This window comes from Gekko japonicus, unplaced genomic scaffold (assembly GCF_001447785.1).
Source record: "Gekko japonicus isolate JY-2015 unplaced genomic scaffold, Gekko_japonicus_V1.1 scaffold2757, whole genome shotgun sequence".
In the NCBI taxonomy this organism is placed as follows: domain Eukaryota; kingdom Metazoa; phylum Chordata; class Lepidosauria; order Squamata; family Gekkonidae; genus Gekko; species Gekko japonicus.
Window position 1 is genome coordinate 188,495 of NW_015173758.1, and position 17,737 is coordinate 206,231.

General features: G+C 42.4%; 1 protein-coding gene across 1 annotated transcript in view; it reads left to right on the forward strand.

Annotated features, from left to right (window-relative positions):
• The window catches only part of CFAP69 (cilia and flagella associated protein 69), a 57,864-nt gene extending 41,347 nt beyond the window's left edge, over positions 1 to 16,517 (forward strand). The window contains exons 18-23 of the mRNA XM_015423503.1: positions 2,997 to 3,134; positions 9,389 to 9,465; positions 12,925 to 13,122; positions 13,497 to 13,583; positions 14,219 to 14,323; positions 16,341 to 16,517. Coding sequence (XP_015278989.1) covers positions 2,997 to 3,134; positions 9,389 to 9,465; positions 12,925 to 13,122; positions 13,497 to 13,583; positions 14,219 to 14,323; positions 16,341 to 16,517 — 782 coding nt within the window. The remainder of the gene's footprint in view (positions 1 to 2,996; positions 3,135 to 9,388; positions 9,466 to 12,924; positions 13,123 to 13,496; positions 13,584 to 14,218; positions 14,324 to 16,340) is intronic.
• Positions 16,518 to 17,737: the final 1,220 nt, after the last annotated feature.

A 17,737-nucleotide genomic window follows, 5' to 3' on the forward strand; every position in this document is an offset into this window, starting at 1 on the left:
CATCTTTATGGATTGTTTACTTTTATGAAAACTTGCTAAAGTCTCTGAAATTCGCCCATACGCTTATCCGCACTCTGGTAAGTCTCTCAAAACAGATTTCAACACTTTTTCTTCTGCTCCCCCCTTAGTATTTCGTTATTTAGTTCATGCGCATGGGAGGGGGGCCCTCCCCCACTCGCTTTTCTCGCTGTTCTCAGGGGGGGGACTGTCTTTTTAAGTTGCCGGTATTCCGCTTTCACTCGACTCACTGTTTGTTGTTGGTCATAAGACCTCGCTCAAAGTGTATTTTAAACACTCTATCTCCAACGCTTGTCCCGGTCAGCGGCTCTAGTTCCATTCGGACGCATACCAGCAGGACCGTCGGGGCAGAAGAGCGCCTCAATTCCCCAGCATCGCGCTGGTGAAGAGGCCACCCTTCAAAAGCCCCATGGCTAGGAGCCTTTCCCAAAGGCTCCGGAGGGGTAGCGAACAATCCCCTCCCCTCCTAACCGCTAGCGCGCAGATCGCACCCCCGGGATGTCCGGGAGGTGCGTCTGCCAGCATGTCGCCATGAACCAGAAGTTGTTTCAAGCAGAATTTTTATGAAAGTGAATGGGCATGCATGTATTGAAAAGTAAGTAGCCAAAATCAAAACTGAAACATACAATTTTTAACCTAGAAGGAATAATCAGAATGAAACTGCCTCTGGTTCTCAATAACGACCCAAATAGGCAGCACCCAAACGTTACTTTTGACAGTGGCACAATGTCTGTGGCTGCACTCGGCTTTCAGTTTTCATTTCCCTGTGCCATCTTTGCCTTTCTGTTTCCCCAAGGCAGTAAGGGGGTAGGGAAGTGACTTAGCAGATACACACCTGTTAGGAACCTTATTCAACTGGAACATTTGGCTCATGTTCCCACTGAACAGGATCATTAGGCTTGCCATGCACAGCAAGTGTTTTCACCAGTTATTACACTCATTTGAGGGCTTTCTCATCCCAGTGTTTGCCTAAGCCGTTCTCTTACATGATGAGTTATGCATGTGATAGGCAAGCAGGAATAAAGCTTTGATGTCGAGTTGACACTCCAAGCTTCTGTCATCCTTCCCTGAGTGACAGGTAGCCTTTCTCCCCTACACACAGGAAAGACAGAAGAGTAAGGCTTTCCCTAATAGAAAAGAGTAAGAGGACACACACACATGTGATGGTATGAAGTAGCAGATCATTTCTCTCAGAAGAGGTACTTATTCAGGATTGGAGGTCTCTTAAACGTCGTCTTAAATTGTAGCTTTAAAAAGGAGCTGTGGGTGGACCAATGTAAATGATTTATTTTATTTTTATTTTTTTAAAACAGAGGGTGCAAGCGAGGGGAGGCAGCCACTGCTTCCCTCACCTTACCACATGAGTGCTTGGATGTTTGAAGCATCCCCCCCCCCCCATGCCATTTGGCAAGTGAAAAATTTAATTGCCTCCTTCCTGCCTGAAAGCTTAAGTGGAGGGTTCTTTGGGTGAAAGATACTGAGAATTTCGGACAGATTAATTGGGAGACAAAAAAAGTTACAAGCAGAAATGTGAAATGTATTTTCCATAGAAAACCAAGTGAATTGAACTGAATGCAAATTACTGCTCTGAATGCGTGCCAAAATGATATTAAAGAATCTGAACAAAGTTTGTTACCTATAAAACAAGCCAAATAAGTACTCAAATAATTCTGTGTGTGTGTGTGTGTGTGCGCGCACGTGTGCCAAGTAGGAACAGTCCAGAGGTGTCAAACATACGGCCTGTGGGCCATAACCTGCCTGTTCAGGGCTTTTATCTGGCTTGTGAGCAACTGGTCATTCATTACCTTTATTGCCAGAAGACTGAGGCTGTGCATTATTTTCCTATATATTGTCCCAGTGCTAATGTGTGATGGGCAGTGGAAGTGGGAGGGTGGGCATTAGGGAGATACTGCAAGGAAATACTGTAAAGGTGTTTGTGTTTTAAGCAAGTTGTATTTTGGATAAAAAATAATATTGTTAATTGGGTTTGCCTGTGTCCTTTATAAAGTTTATATCTCCTGTACCTGGCATTACATTTTATAGCACACACGGCCCAGCCCAACAAAGTGACATTTCTGTCAGATCCGGCCCTCGTAACAAATGAGTTTGACACCTAAGGTCTCTGAATAGACTTTATTCTATTATTAGCATTACCACTAGATGGCATCTGTGTCATCAGTTGCCAAAGTGCATCAGTATTAGTTGTCAGTATTCCTTTAATAGGTCAGAGTTGCTTGTTAAATCTGGTTCACTCAGTTCTGCTGTGCATGTCATATTTCAAAGCTGAGTTCATTTTCCCTAATTGTTACCACTTTCCTAGAAAGTAACATTTTGTACGGTCAAAAAGTGAATTAATGAAAGACGGTCATAGCTTAAGTAAGTATTGTTGCCTAACCGGTGTTCTATTCTAATTCCTCTACCAAATTACAGAGGTCATTCCAGTGTTTGTGTGTTTATTTGACTCATTAAATCTGTATCTTGCCTTCAGGATGACTCTCAAATTAAAACATAAATAACTCTTCCATATTATGCGAAGCATAAAAAAACTCTTATGTTTGCTGAAAACATGAGACTAAAACAGCATGCTGAAATATATACAGAGTTTTGGCACAGTTGTGGTCTAGTACAAAACCAGTAGTTGCAAATCATTGTAGCTGTTCAGCTATTAGTATTAAGAAAAGTGGGGGAGGGGTTATTGTCAAAAATTGTGTGTTTGTGCATGTGTTCTGATCCTCATCACCCAAACTGTGTGCCTCAAAAGCACTTGTATTTTTTAAATGGTATTCAGGAAAGCCAGATATTAATAATCCACTACAACATATGCTTGTGCACATCACAGTTATTAATGGTTTTGTTTCATGCTTCCATATATTTCCATATTTAGTACTTGACTGACATAAGTACGTACCGTATTCCAGTAAAAGCATTAACATTCCTGAATCTAATCCCTGTGCCCTTTTCTCTTTTCTATATGGTAGATTTAAAGAAGCCATTAGTTGGCCGTTTCCAAGCATGTCAAGGAGTGACTCCAATGCCTGCCAGTTGCCCCACTGTTGCTATCATGGATGTTGCTGAAAACATGAGAGCAAAGATATATTGTATAATCTGTAAGCTAGGTAAAGTCCATGAATCTCTTTTGTGCGTTTTGTAATGACCATTCCATATGCTTTAGTTTGTAACATGGTGGATTTGGAAAAGTTCATCTTTTCTTTTTATTTATTTCCCTTTGTTCATTTGGTGGTTTAGCATTGGCTAGTAGCAAAAAAAAAATAGGTTTGCCTCACTTGTTTCTACATGATGTCATGCTTAGCAACCTGCTAGTGAACATTTTAGCTTTAGTTGTGTTTTGAACAAATGTGGTTGGAATTGTCAGGATTCTGAGGGGAAAGCTACAGATGCTACTGAAGCATAACTTGTTGGCTTGTGTTAATAATCTTTGCACTGTAAACAAGTGTTCAAGAACTCAAAGCAGACAGAGGAGGTTCAACAGACATAACCAAAAGTTCATCATCATGGCTTTGGGGACTGCATAATTGCAGGCCACCTGCGGAGAGGAGCTTCCAAGCTTAGGAGAACCTTCCAGACCTTAGGAGTGCTCCCCTTCCCTTCCATCTAGAGATTTTCCTTTCCTGCCCAAAGGGTCACGTGACAGAGGTGGGGAGAGCACTCTTTCTTTTTTTGCCGCCATGAGGAGAGGACAGGCTTCCTTGAGCTTTGTTCTTCAGTGGATGTGTTCGAGTTTTTAAGGGTTTTTTTTCACCAAAATGTGATCTTCCGATACCGATAGGATGGCCCTGTTTTAAAAATGTGAAGAATGTGGATTAAAGGTGGCACAAAATAACGAGCACAAATCATGCCTCTTATGTCTAGGTGAGGGTTACAACACAATCTCTTGTCTGGCCTGCCGCCTGCTACTGTCTTAACCTGAAAGCCTGGGAAGGGAGAGCTGCCAGACTTAAGGTGGTATACAGGAAAAGGCTTTGGGTGCTCCAGACCAGTGTTCCCTCTAAGCTGAGTTAGTGTGAGGTAGCTCACAGTTTTTTAGCCTCTGGCTCACCCATTTCTGTCTCAGCTCAGGAAGGAGTGCTCCAGAGCAAACTAATTTAAGCAGCAGCCAAATCACTTGCTCACAGCTTTAGTGCCAGTAGCTCACAAAGTAGAATTTTTGCTCACGAGACTCCACAGCTTAGAGGGAACATTGCTCCAGACCCTCACGGCCAGAAATGGGCCCACTCCAATAAAAGACTGAAAGCTCCATCAGTGACTGTGGTGCCGAAACCCATTGGTATTGGAAGCACAAGAACAGTTGGCCACTAGATCAGCCTCAGAGCCACTGTGAGAAAAAGATCAAGCACAGCCCCTTTGCCTTGGCACCTATCAGTGTTGCCTTGAGGTCAAGGAACTCCATGTCCTCAAGGTTGATCAGAGTCACCAATTTGACACCAGAGGGAAGAATCGCCTCAGAGTCGACTTTTAATGCTGACAGACCATCAAGGTCACCACTGCATCATGCAGCACCGACTCGTATCATGGTTGAGCTGTTACTGCATCCAAATATGCCTTCGCCATCGAGGCATACTAATTGATCCCCAAGATCATAAGAGGATGGAGTGTTTGAGGTGCCACCATTGACTATAAGCTCAACACAACACACCAAACAGCACTCGACTCAGCCTCCATCTTTTCAATGGCCAACACAGCAAAACGTTTGGTTCCCCTTTCCTATGATACTGCCAACCCAGTGGGGACCATGGGACCCTCAGCAGTGCACTTACCCTTGGCAACCACCAAAATCTACTACTAAGACTAAGGAAGCATAGCTCAAAGAGTCAACCCATAGCAGAGTCTTCTCATCTGATTCAGAAGAAGGGTTGGACGAGGCCTCAGAAGCAGATTCTTAAGAGAACTCAGTGACTTCCCCTTAAGAAGCAGTAAGAGAACTAACGGCACTTTCCTCATGGAAGACCTAAAATTGTATTCTGAGCAGCTCGTGCGAATGGCAAAGGCACTAGAGCTGGAATATCTTTCCTCAGAATCACAGCTCGTGGACCCAATTACGAAAATTCTATATAATCCAGATTCTGGACCAGTCACCTTGCCAGACATAGCTATGAATGTCTGGGTCTAAGCCTGCCTCGACTGCAACTTCAGCAAAAAAGCTCGAAAACCTGTACAGGGTTAGAGAAGATGGATGTGACTTCCTCTACCATCACCCACAAGCAAACTCTCTAGTATCAGAGGTCTTGCTAGTGAGAGGAAAAATAGGAAGCCATTCCTCACCACTTGATAAAGAAGGTCACAGACTGGACTGCCTACGCCACAAAGTCTGTTCCTCTGGTGCAATGGGTCTAAGGGTGCCAGATTTCACTGCAATCATGGACGACTTTTGTTGTTGTTGTTTTAACCTGTCCTAAAGGACAGAATTTTATTAAGATTTTTAACACAAAATCACATACAAACATAAAATAAACATACAAACATACACACATAAGTGGGGGTACATAATTTTGTTTGACCAATCATATGCTTATGCCTAAATAACATAGTTTTCTATTCTTGTGTACTGTGAGCTTCAACCATCTAACAAATCTTTAAGGAATACATAGCTTCAGATTATAAAACAAATTGTCTGTCAATACACTCTTGCCTACATAAAATTGTCATACCAGCTATAAAAACGTGCCCATGTATTCTGAAATGTAGAGTCCGTCAAACCTTTTATCAATAAAGTCAATTTATCTAATTCTGCTACCTCCAGAACTTTATTTATAAATTCTCGTTTCGATGGTGTCTCTGGTGACTCCCAATATTTCGCATATAGGATTCTTGCAGCTGTAGTTACATATACAATCAAATAACGGTCATCCTTCTTTGAATTTTCTGGCAAAATGTTCAATAATAAGACAACTGTGCCTAACACTTTTTGTAAAATTTCATGCACCATTACCCAATATTTTTAGCTTCTTCACAATGCCACCACATATGATAAAATGAACCAACCTTATTTTCACATTTCCAACACTTGTTAGAACACTTAGGATCAAATTTCGCCAATCTTTCAGGAGTTACATACCATCTATAACATATTTTATATACATTTTCTTTATATGGAATAGCCTTAGTAATTTTAATATTTTTTCCATATTTGTTCCCACTGTTCTAGATTAATATTGTGACCAATGTTCTGGGCCCATTGAATCATATTCCCTTTTACTGACTCTTCAAATAACAGATCATTAAGCAAAAGTAAATAGATTTTTCGAATCAATTTTTGGTCTCTGGCTATAGTAATCTTTTCGATCTCCAGCAAATTATTGTAAGAGCCAATCTTCTTATCTTTGCTGAATCTGGATTCTATTTGGGCTCTTTGTTGTTGTTCAGTCGCACAGTTGAGTCTGAACATGGACTACATCACACCCCATGGACTACATCACACCAGGCCCTCCTGTCTTCTGCCGTCCTCCGGAGTTTCCTTAATTTTATGTTCGCTGCATTGATAACACTGCCTAACCATCTCATTCTTTGCCGTCCCCTTCTTCTTTTACCCTCAGTCTTTCCCATCATCAGGGTCTTCTCCAGTGAATGTTCCCTTCTCATTTGGTGGCCAGAGTATTTGAGCTTCAGCTTCAGTATCTGGCCTTCCAGGGAACAGTCAGGGTTGGTTTCTTTTTGGACTCACTGATTCGATCTCCTTGCAGTCCAAGGGACTCTCAAGAGTCTTCTCCAGCACCATTATTCAAAAGAATCTATTATTCTGTGCTCGGCCTTCCTTATAGTCCAACTCTTGCAGCCATACCCTACTACTGGGAATACCATTGCCTTGACCATACAGACTTTTGTTGGCAGGGTGATGTCACTACTTTTTATTATGCTGTTTAGGTTTGCCATCGCTTTCCTCCCAAGGAGCAGGTGTCTTTTAATTTCATGGCTGCAATCATAATCTGCAGTGATCTTGTTCACGGGGTGTATCTCAGTGGTCATCTCTTAAGGTTAAGAGGATGCATGGTTTATCCATGCCTCAATGACTGGCTGTTTGTGGATGACACTTGGGAGCAGTTCACTAGGAACCTGCAACTCGCTCTTAGCTCTTCAGTACTTAAGTTTTGTTATTAATTGGGAGAAATCCCACCTCCAGTTCAGTCTGTTGACTTTATTGGGGCCATAATTGATCCAGTCAAAGGAAGAGAGAATGTTTAACTCTTCAGAGAGCAAAAAACTATCATGTCCCTGGTCAAGAAGTTTTCATGCAACAGGTTCCAATCTGCCAAACAGAAACTGCTGGCTACATAGTTTCAACCAGTGCTGTGGTACTATATGCTAAATTGTATATAAGGTCATTGCAAAATTGGTTCATACGAGAGTTTGATCCCAGTATTGACACTCAATGGAAAAGGCTGTCAATCCCCAGGGTTGTCATAAAGACCCTAGACTGGTAGTCTAAATTGCATCATCTATTTAAAGGGGTTCCTCTAGGGACTCAGTCTCATGACATATAGGTGTTTACAGATGCCTCCCTTACGGGTTGAGGGGCTCACTGTGATGGTTTTGAGGTAAAAGGTACATTGTCCCAGTGTTAATGGCTAAGACTGACTTGTTGTTTCTGTTGTACAAGACGGCCTTCTTGGTAGCTGTCACGTCCACTAGGCGGGTGGGTGAGATATGTGCATTGAACTGCAACCCTCCTTTTACCAAGTTCCATGGAGACAAGGTAGTGCTCAGACCCAGCGTGGAATTCCTACCTAAAGTGGTGTTGCAGTTCCATTTGAAACAGGACATCAGCTTCCCAGTACTTTTCCAATCTCCAACATTCAGATGGAAGCAAGCACTGCACACCTTAGATGTGAGAAGGGCGCTCCTTTTTATTTAAAACAAACAGAGGAGTTTAGGAAAGACAGGTATGTATTTATTTGCTTTAAGGGGTGCAATAGGGGTAAAGCTGCATCCGCTCAGTCAGTATCCAGATGGGTAGTCTCTGCCATTGGATATGCTTACAATGAAGCTAAGGTCCTGTGCCCCATTGCCCTGAAGGCTCACTCCACAAGGGCTCAAGCCTTATCAGTGGCATTCCAATCCAGATTAGCATTGGAGATGCCATTTGCTCCACTCCCTCAACATTCATCAAACATTACTTGATGGATGTAGATTCCAGGAACAAGGGTGCTGTGGGGAAAGTGGTTTTGCAATCAGTCTTCCGCTGCTCAGTCCACACCCACCTCCTCAGTAAGTGAGCTTGCTAGTCTCCCATGTGGGACTGCACAGAAGCCACAAGAATGAAAATGGGGTTGCGCTTACCTGTAACCGTTGTCAATCGAGTGGTCTTCTGTGCAGGCAGACATCCCTTCCTCCTATTCCTATGCTTCTCGAATGACTGTAGTTCCTCACAGAGGTGAGAGAAAAGGGCTCTCCCTGCCTCCATCACGTGACCCTTTGGGCCTGAAGAGGAATCTCTAGATGGAGGGGAGGGGAGGACTCCTAAGGTCTGGAAGTTTCTTCAAAGCTTGGAAGCTCCTCTCCATGGCTGTCATGCAGCCCTCATGTGTGCCTGCACAGAAGACCACTCAATGAACAACAATTACAGGTAAGTGCAACCCTGTTCTAGTATGTCTAAGCAGCATAATAAACAGGAGTTCAAATATAGTGGAGCTACAGTTGTTAGCATTTGAGCTAGGCTAGGATTGTCACTGGTTGATTTGCAGCTTTAATAAGGTAAAGGTAAAGGTTCCCTTGCTTGAAAGCCAGTCGAGTACGACTCTAGGGTTGCGGTGCTCATCTCCGAGTCAAAGCCGAAGAGCCAGCGCTGTTCTAGTATGTCTAAGCAGCATAATAAACAGGAGTTCAAATATAGTGGAGCTACAGTTGTTAGCATTTGAGCTAGGCTAGGATTGTCACTGGTTGATCTGCAGCTTTAATAAGGTAAAGGTAAAGGTTCCCTTGCTTGAAAGCCAGTCGAGTACGACTCTAGGGTTGCGGTGCTCATCTCCGAGTCAAAGCCGAAGAGCCAGCGCTGTCCAAAGACGTTTCCGTGGTCATGTGGCTGGCATGACTAAACACCAAGGTGCACGGAACGCTGTTAACTTCCCACTGAAGTGGTACCTATTTATCTACTTGCAATTTCTTGCTTTCGAGTAGCTGTGTATAAAGGAGAGGTTTGGCAAGTGCATCTTCTTCTGCCCTGAAGAAGCAACGGATTCATTTCTCTTTGCCAAACAGCTATTAAAGGTATCAAACCTAGAAGCTTCTGGGTGTCTTGGTGAGATGACTTTTAAGATTTGCTAGTTAGTGTTTGTGTGTCTGAGAGAGAAAGTTGCCTTATAACAGTGAAAATCTTAATAAAGGAATAAATTTTTCTGATGGCATTACCTTACTATAGGCTTTGAAAATTTGCCTGGCCTTTCTGCAAAGGATTTTGTTACGCTTGCTATCATACGTAGATATCTTGACTTTAAGGTAAGTGGAGCTTACTCTGGTTTTCTTTTTTTAATTTGTAAGTACATTTTTGGAACAAAGAATGTGTGATGCGCTGATCTATTGTCCCATATCCACTTTACAGCAAAACTAGTTTCTAAAATTGCCAAGGTTTTGTGTGTTTTTTTCCTTTTGGGGAACAGGTTGTGGATGCTTATATTTTCTGTAATCTTCATGAAAAGAGACAGACATTTAGTCAATGAAATAGCAGACAGCTTTCACTTGACCTCCATCTTTTTGGATTAGGAAGTTGTTGTCAATAACAAATGTAAGCTGTAATTTCTAAAAATTCTGAAAATATTTCTGAAAATCAGGTCTATAATTAGTTGTTAGATTACAGAATCCGTTCATTTCTTGTTTGATTGGAAGACTGGAACAATTAATCTGGCTTTCAAGTTGACCTGCAGTAGCTTGTCTAATTAAAATAATTGTTCACTTTTGTTCAGTTTAGGCATCACATAAAACCATGGTTTCTTTAGATTGCAAAAGTAGGATTCAGCTCAAAGACAAGCACTAAAATTCTGGTTTGCTGATTTCCTTGTCTATTTTCTGGGAGAACACGGCCAAAGAAAAAGCCAGGATTAAGTTAGGATGTCTGTGCTTGTACATAACGACAAACCATAATTGACTAGCTGTGGATAATAAACCAATCTCAAATCCTGGTTTGACAGACTCTAGCTAACCATAGTGGTGTGGCCTGCATTTAGATGACCGCACTAACTGTAGTTAGTTATTTTGTGCAATGTCTAAACTGAGCCTTTGTGTTATAAATCCATAGGTCAGGTTTTCTATAGGGAATAAGCATTACTTTCTGCATCTTTCTAACTAATAGCCAGAGCAGTAGCTAGCCAGGGGCTATTTGGGTGATGCCCCCCTTCCGATTTTGCCCTGCCCCCTCCCCTCCTCTCCCGGTCCCCCCTCCTGTCCTGGTTCCCCCTTCCCCAGGGGCTACGGGTGACAACCGTGAGGCCTGTGCACCTCGTGGTTGGCTGGGAAGGTGGTTGGCTGGGAGGAGGAGGAAGAGGAGGGAGCCAGGTGGGGAAGCATGCAGCAGGGTGGAAGGGTCTGGTCCTTCCAGCTCATGCTGACCTGGGCAGCCGATGGTTTCTCATGCAAGGGTTGGCAGTGCAGCAAGGCAGGCAGGCAGCCAGACTTCCTCACCAAGTTGGATGGGGCTCTAGTGCCGCCAGACCAGGCCCCACAGGACCAGGGGCAGTGGAGACCAGTGTTCCCTCCAAGCTGAGTTAGTGTGAGCTAGCTCAGTTTTTTAGCCTCTGGCTCACACCTTTTTGTCTTAGCTCAGGAAGGATGGCTCCAGAGCAAACTAATTTATGCAGCAGCCGAATCACTTGCTCACAACTTTACTTCCAATAGCTCACAAAGTAGAATTTTTGCTCACAAGACTCCATAGCTTAGAGGGAGCATTGGTGAAGACCCTCCCTCCCTGACCACCACAGCATTTCTCTCCCTGCAGGCTGACCAGGCCGGGTGCATCAAAGCAGGTCTAATGCCAGCGCAGTTGTTGCTGCAATAGGGAGACCATCTCCCGCTCCTTGCACTTCAGCTACTCCATGCTTGGCCGGCAGCTGGGCGGGGGGGGGGAGGCAGAGTGTGGATGCGCGGGCATGCATGGGAGAGAGTGCATGAAGTCACGGTGGCTGCAGCAGCAGCAGCCCTTTCCCCTCTTGGCAGATTGCCAAGTTAATGCCCCTTCTATGCCTCCTCCGCAAAAAACCTTCTAGCTATGGGGCTGCTAATAGCCTTACAGCTCTTGCAGTTTCTGTGGTGTTTTAATGGGTTATCAACTGTATTGTGAAATAGCAACACCTCTTGCCCCCTCCTTTTCAACCTCTACATTAATGGCATCACTAAGAGGCTTTCAGACTCTGACCCCTTTCCTCCCTGCCTTGGCTCACGGAAGATTCGGGTCCTTCTTTATGCCAATGATATGGTTCTGTTGTCTATAACCCACATCAGCTTAAGAAGGTTGCTGTCCAGGCTTAGTCGCTTTTGTAAAGAAGAGCTTTTAAAAATAAACTGTTTGAAGACCAAGGTGATGGTCTTTGGAAAACAGTGGTGTATTTCTCACTGGTCATTAGATGGGTTCCCAGTCGATCAATGCCGAACCTTTAAATATCTGGGTATCACTTTTAGTGACACACACTCCTGGAAGGCACACACAGAAATTATAAAATCAACAGCCCTCTGGTCAATGGGGGAATTCTCACATTCTACCATTCCAAAGGGGGTTTCCAGATAGACCCAGCCTTAAAGCTCTTTCAGAGTAAAAAAAAGTCCAATGTCTTTACAATGTGGAGGTTTGGGGATGGAATGATGCCCTGATTGCAGACCTGGAGAGAATCCAAAGCCTGTTCTTGAAAAGGTTATTAGTACTACCTCCAAATATTCCAGCTGCATTGCTGAGAGCCAAATTGTGCCTCCCTTGTCTTTGGGCATGTGCACACAAAGCTTTTTTAAAATTACTTGCACAAATTGAAGAGAGCCCCAGTAGTTCATCTTTCAGGCATTTGTTTCTCTGTAAGCCTAAAAGATCCTAAATGGCAATCCAATTATAACAAAATTCTTCAAATATATCATTTGCCAGATGTTGTCTGAGGAGCCTCTTAGGCCAACTTTAATGATAGAGTGCAAATATATAGATATGGTGCTGCTTTAGACAGGCAAGTCATACTAGAAACCAAATTTCCCCCCTGGTAAAAATCAATTAAATTGGATCATCTTAGGGCACAATATCTGTCTTAAGATTGCCTTTTTAAAATTACACTCAGTTTTTACATCCATTCATTTTCAAACAATGCAAACAGTTATGACTGAAGGTCACAACCACCAGTTGCTCAGCACCTCTGTGTATGCGGAGGTCCAGATCCTGAAGACCTGTGCCATTATTTGTTAGCCTGTCCACTTTACTAAGCTCCAAGGAAGAAATGCTTAGGTGCAATCCCAGCTAATTTAGGCCTTAGCACCTTGACAGAAAAAGTTACATTTTTACTTGCAAATGCGGAGCCAGAGGTTTCATATAAGGTTGCCCTTTTTGCCCTAGCAGCAAAGAAAATTCGAGCCAAGCTAGTGTCTGTATAGGCCAATTAAAATTTTAATTAGTATTCAGTAGACATTTATGGGGGTTTTTCCTTTCTTATGAAATAAGTTTTTAAATGTTATTTTTATAGTGCCTTAATCTACCTTTACTCTATTGTATTTTACTGTCTATTACTTCCTATTGCTTGTAATGGCCATTGGCCCTATGCAATAAAATTGAACTGAATTGGAATTTCAGCACCCATACATCTACAAACAATTTTGGACATACTTAGTACAGTTACCAGTGGAGGTATCTTTTGGGGAGTGAATGTTGAAGACACGGATAAATAAATGAGGAGTTGTCTGGTTTTTCTTAAAATAATGTATCTGTTGTACATAAAGGTTGGTGAAATCTGGGACGAAGTGTGTTCAGAACTTAAAGAAGAAAAGTTCAGACCAGTCAGTCCTGACCAGGAAGCAATGCAGGTTATTACCCAAACATTTGAAAATGTTGGAAAGATGGTTGTCTCCCTGCAGACTGAAATGCTGGAAAGCCAGCACTATCAGGAACGTCAGGAGGAACGAAAAAATTATGCCAAGGTAAGCAAAGCAACAAATGTGCACTTGTTATTTGTAGACATGCTTATTTGTAGACTTAAATTCCTTTGCTGGCAATGTATAAGAAGAAGAATTGTCGTTTGTTTTTTTAAAAAATCTGAAAGGCGATGGTCTCTCTGTTGGGTCTTATACGCATAGGACTCGCTTCCACCTTTGGCTGGGGACCCATCTGCAGGCATACAGTGAGGTGAGCCAGTACTGGTGCCTGCACTACAACCGGAGCTACTGCTCTGAACTCAGCTCTGCTATGTAATACAAAATGAGAATTCACTTGCAAGCTAGAAATCAGTCCATGACAGACAGTTTTGGGAAATAAAATGGTTTTCTATTTCACCTTCTTTTATTCCACACTCTAGATCCAATCTCTCCATAAGCAGAAGGAAATGGTAAATAAATCCTGGGAAAATTTCTTAACCCGGACATCAAATTATGAGGCTTTAAAGGTAAGAAAGAAGATTGTATTATTGGGCATATTAGAACCAGATTTGTAATCAGGTGCCACTATTTTATATAAAAGCCCTCCCAGCTTTGGTACAGCTGAACACCAGCATAGTTGCTGCAGGAGCTCCACTTTTAAAAAATTTAAAACACAATGTTGCCAGCTTCTAAAATTCAAATTGCTTTAAGCTGTTGAGCGGAGGTGCTTATTCTTTACTGCCATGTTGCAATTTGCACCTTCACGGTAAATATATTAAAAATTTAGAATTGCTGAGAATAGGCTGGTTTGCATGCCAAGGGGTCCCACTTTGCATAGTTTTGCATAGGATTATTTTGATTTTATACTATAGCAAATACTCTGGCTAATGTGAGGTTGTTTTCATCATTTACATACAAGGAATTATTGCATTTAATAGGTTTGTTTATTTGCTTAATTCAGCTCTATCTCTTTTATCTTTGACTCGGGTCTGTAACACCATAAAATGTACTTAAAATACTTAGAAAAATATAAGCTTGAAACACTTGCATATGTATGGCTAGCCACATCAAGGCTATTCATAAACTGTAGCGGTGAAAGAGACATTTTACTGTGATGCACCCTGTATCTTACCTCTGAACAATATTTTCTTAATGTTTATAGAAAGCAAAAAAGATTCAGGAAAAATCCATAGACGAATCTAGAACAAAGGCAAGGCAGCCTAATACGACATTCCATCCAACTGATATTAAAAATCTAAATACAACTGTAAGTAAGATCTTCAGCAGCTCATCAATATGAAAATAGTTTTAAAATGTTACAAGTATTACTTTGGGGCTGAAAATTCTAGGGATAGACAGCTTGTACATCGTCGCACAGCAGGTATTCCTCAACTTCAGTGAACACTGGCCATGGCTCAGTAGTAGAGCATCTACTTTGCATGGAGAACATTCTAGATTTAATGTAAAAGGATTTTAGGTGGCCAGTGGAGAAAAATAATTTTCTGTCCTGAGAACCTGGAGATCAGCTTTTGATAAAGAAGAGGCATTGCTGAGTTAGATGGATAATACTCTGAGTGAGTGTGAGGCAGCTTCTTGTCTGCTAAAGCCAATGAAGAAAATTTGTGATGGGAGAGGTATGGAAGAAAACACAGGTATTGGATTTGTTACCTGTACCCCATTTCTCTGACTGGTGAGAAATTCCAGGGGTAGCAGGGGTCCCACTTTGGAAAAGAGAGCAGAGGTGAAAATTCGGGCGCATTCATACAGGACAGCAGATCTGCCACTCCATATTGGATTCCCAGAAAGAGATCCTGCACACCTCCCAAGTGGTTTCAGCCAATTCCCAACAGTGTCTGTCTGCTCTTGTGCTCTGCCAGAATCTAAAACTACCTTTTCTTTTCCCTTCAGGTAGGTGGGGAGTTGCCTCCTTCCTGATGGATGTTTGGACGATTAAGGCCCATATCTACTGTCATTAAGATAGATTACCATTCTTTTGTTATAAGCTCTGCCTCAGACTCTCACAGGGCATGCCACTTTAGGCCAGGTCCATAGAACGGAACTATTCCCAGATTCCAAGTGTGTAACCCTGTGATCTAAAGTTTTGCAACAAGAACAAGGGAGGGGAAGAGGCTACTTCTTTCAGCATTTATTTATTTATTATTACATTTCTATCCCGCCCTCCCTGCGGACGGGCTCAGGGCGGCTCACAATCAAGGGCACCATGTGCCAAATAAAAACATTAAGAACAGAATAAAAACAACCATATTTAACAAAATAAAGTGCTCAGTGATGTTGATCCTTCGATCGAATCAAGATGGTGACCTTTAGATGTTACCCAAAACCCGATTCAGTGGTACTGATCCATTGCGATACTGTGGTTCGATCTTTATAATGGGCCATCCCATTACCTCATTGATACCACGAAATAGGTGGTGGTAGTGGCGGCTCCTAATTGAAAGCCTGGTGGAAGAGCTCTGTCTTGCAGGCCCTGCGGAACTGTGAGAGGTCCCGCAGGGCCCTGATCTCCTCCGGGAGCTCATTCCACCAGGTAGGAGCCGCCACTGAAAAGGCCCTGGCCCTGGTTTACCCATTTTCCCTTGAAGTTCTTTTTTTTTTAATTTTTGTTAAACATGTAAAGAAGAGCACATACATATGAGAATGTTCAATTACATACAGTTAGTTAAGTTGTAACTTGTTTATTTATTTATTTATATTCTAATTTATATCCCGCCCTAACCCGCCAAAGCAGGCTCAGGGCGGCACTTCTCCTTGAAGTTCTCATAATAAAGGGAACTGCCATAACTTTTCAGGCCATCACTGTACAAATAATTCTCATGGTTCATTTTCAAAAAAAAATCCAAGGAGTCTGTTTCAGAAGACTTCAGTTACAGTTAGTATTCTGGACAACAGAGAGCCAGTTCAATGTAGTAGGAGTATCGGTCTATGATGGCAGAGATCAAGGTTCAAATCCCCACAAAACCATGAAACTCACCAGATGGCATGGGCTAGTCACCCCTCTCTTGGGGATTTATTGTGAGGATGAAATGGAGGCTTCACTGCCTTGAGCTCCCCGTCAGAAAGATAGGATGTAAATGTAATAGATCGTGCAAAGGCACAAGTGAGAAAACAGTTAATCTATATACTTTATTCATTTCCTTTCAAAATATATTTTGAAAATTCATGAGAACTTCAGAATGCCTCTTTTCAAAGAATGTTTGGAAAACAAGTCCTGTGACTGATGTCTTGTTCAGAATAGTGAGTAATGTTTTGTTTTGCTTTTCCAGATTGCGGCTGGTCGCTTAGTAACAGTGGAAAGCACACCACCTGAATTGACTGGAGGGCCACTAGCTGACACAGAGCTTGCGCTCAAAAAGCTCCCTATTCGTGGAGGAGCCTTACAAAGGATCAAAGGAGTGAAAGTGATGGAGCCGTTCAAGAAAGATTCAGTTTCTGTAAAGTAAATATCATCCAGTACTGCTCCAGAGAACACTCTTTATCGTTTTAGGTATATATATGTGTATGTGTGTGTGTGTATAGATAGATATATGTACACACACACACACACGTTATACATACACACACACACATATATAAATCTATATATTTTAAGCATCAAAACATTATTTGTAAGATATACTCTATTTGTACCAGTAAACTGTACAGTCATTTTGAGATAGATAAAAATCTATTTTTGTTTAGAAATAATGTGGACATCATGATGCTAATGAATAAATTCAGTGCACTACAAAACTTGATTATGTCTAATCATTGTAGAGTTGACTCAATTTTCAATCTGTTGTCCCTGGACAATAACACAAATTCATATAACTATGAGTATTATCATGACATTTACATTGACAGACATCTAATGCATAAAAAGAAGTAAACAACTCCTCAGGATATAAAGAGAAAGTGGCAATGGTAATCACTGTTCTAATCCAGCAATAGGTACAAAATGAGGTGGATAATAAAAATGCTGGAACACTGATGTGTGACGAAGACTTTAAACCTTAAATAAACATGTACCAGTTTATATTACTATTACGTGCATCTTCAGTCCCTTTCTAACACACACATCCGGAAGACAGCAGCCCTCACCCTGTCCATTTAGTATCCTGAATTAGTAACAATCAGAGAGAATGAAGGAAAATTAGGGCTAAAATTACCTCAAGCATCTTTTAAACTTGCACTAACCTTTTAAATTGCCTTTTCAGGACAGAGACATTGAGCTGTGGTGCTTTTGAAGAGAAAGTTTTGAGAGGATGGGTCTGCACATATCTGTACTCTTCATGTGGGAATCTCTCTATATTATAAAACTAATTTGAGGTGACCACGCTCGATGCGCTCCCTCAGCCATAGGCTGAGCTGGCTGCCACTCACGCCAGGGACGCTGGCCATTGGCCGCGGTCTCAGCCCCTGCCCATAGAGGCAGTGCCGGAGTGAACATGCCCAGTGATTCGAAGAGAGAGCTGCTTTGGCGTGGCCACACTCGATGCGCTCCCTCAGCCGTAGCCTGAGCCGGCTGCCACTCATGCCGGGGACGCTGGCCATTGGCCGCGGTCTCTGCCCCTACCCATAGAGGCAGTGCCGGAGTGAACAAGCCCAGTGATTCAAAGAGAGAGCTGCTTTGGCGTGGCCACGCTCGATGCGCTCCCTCAGCCGTAGGCAGAGCCGGCTGCCA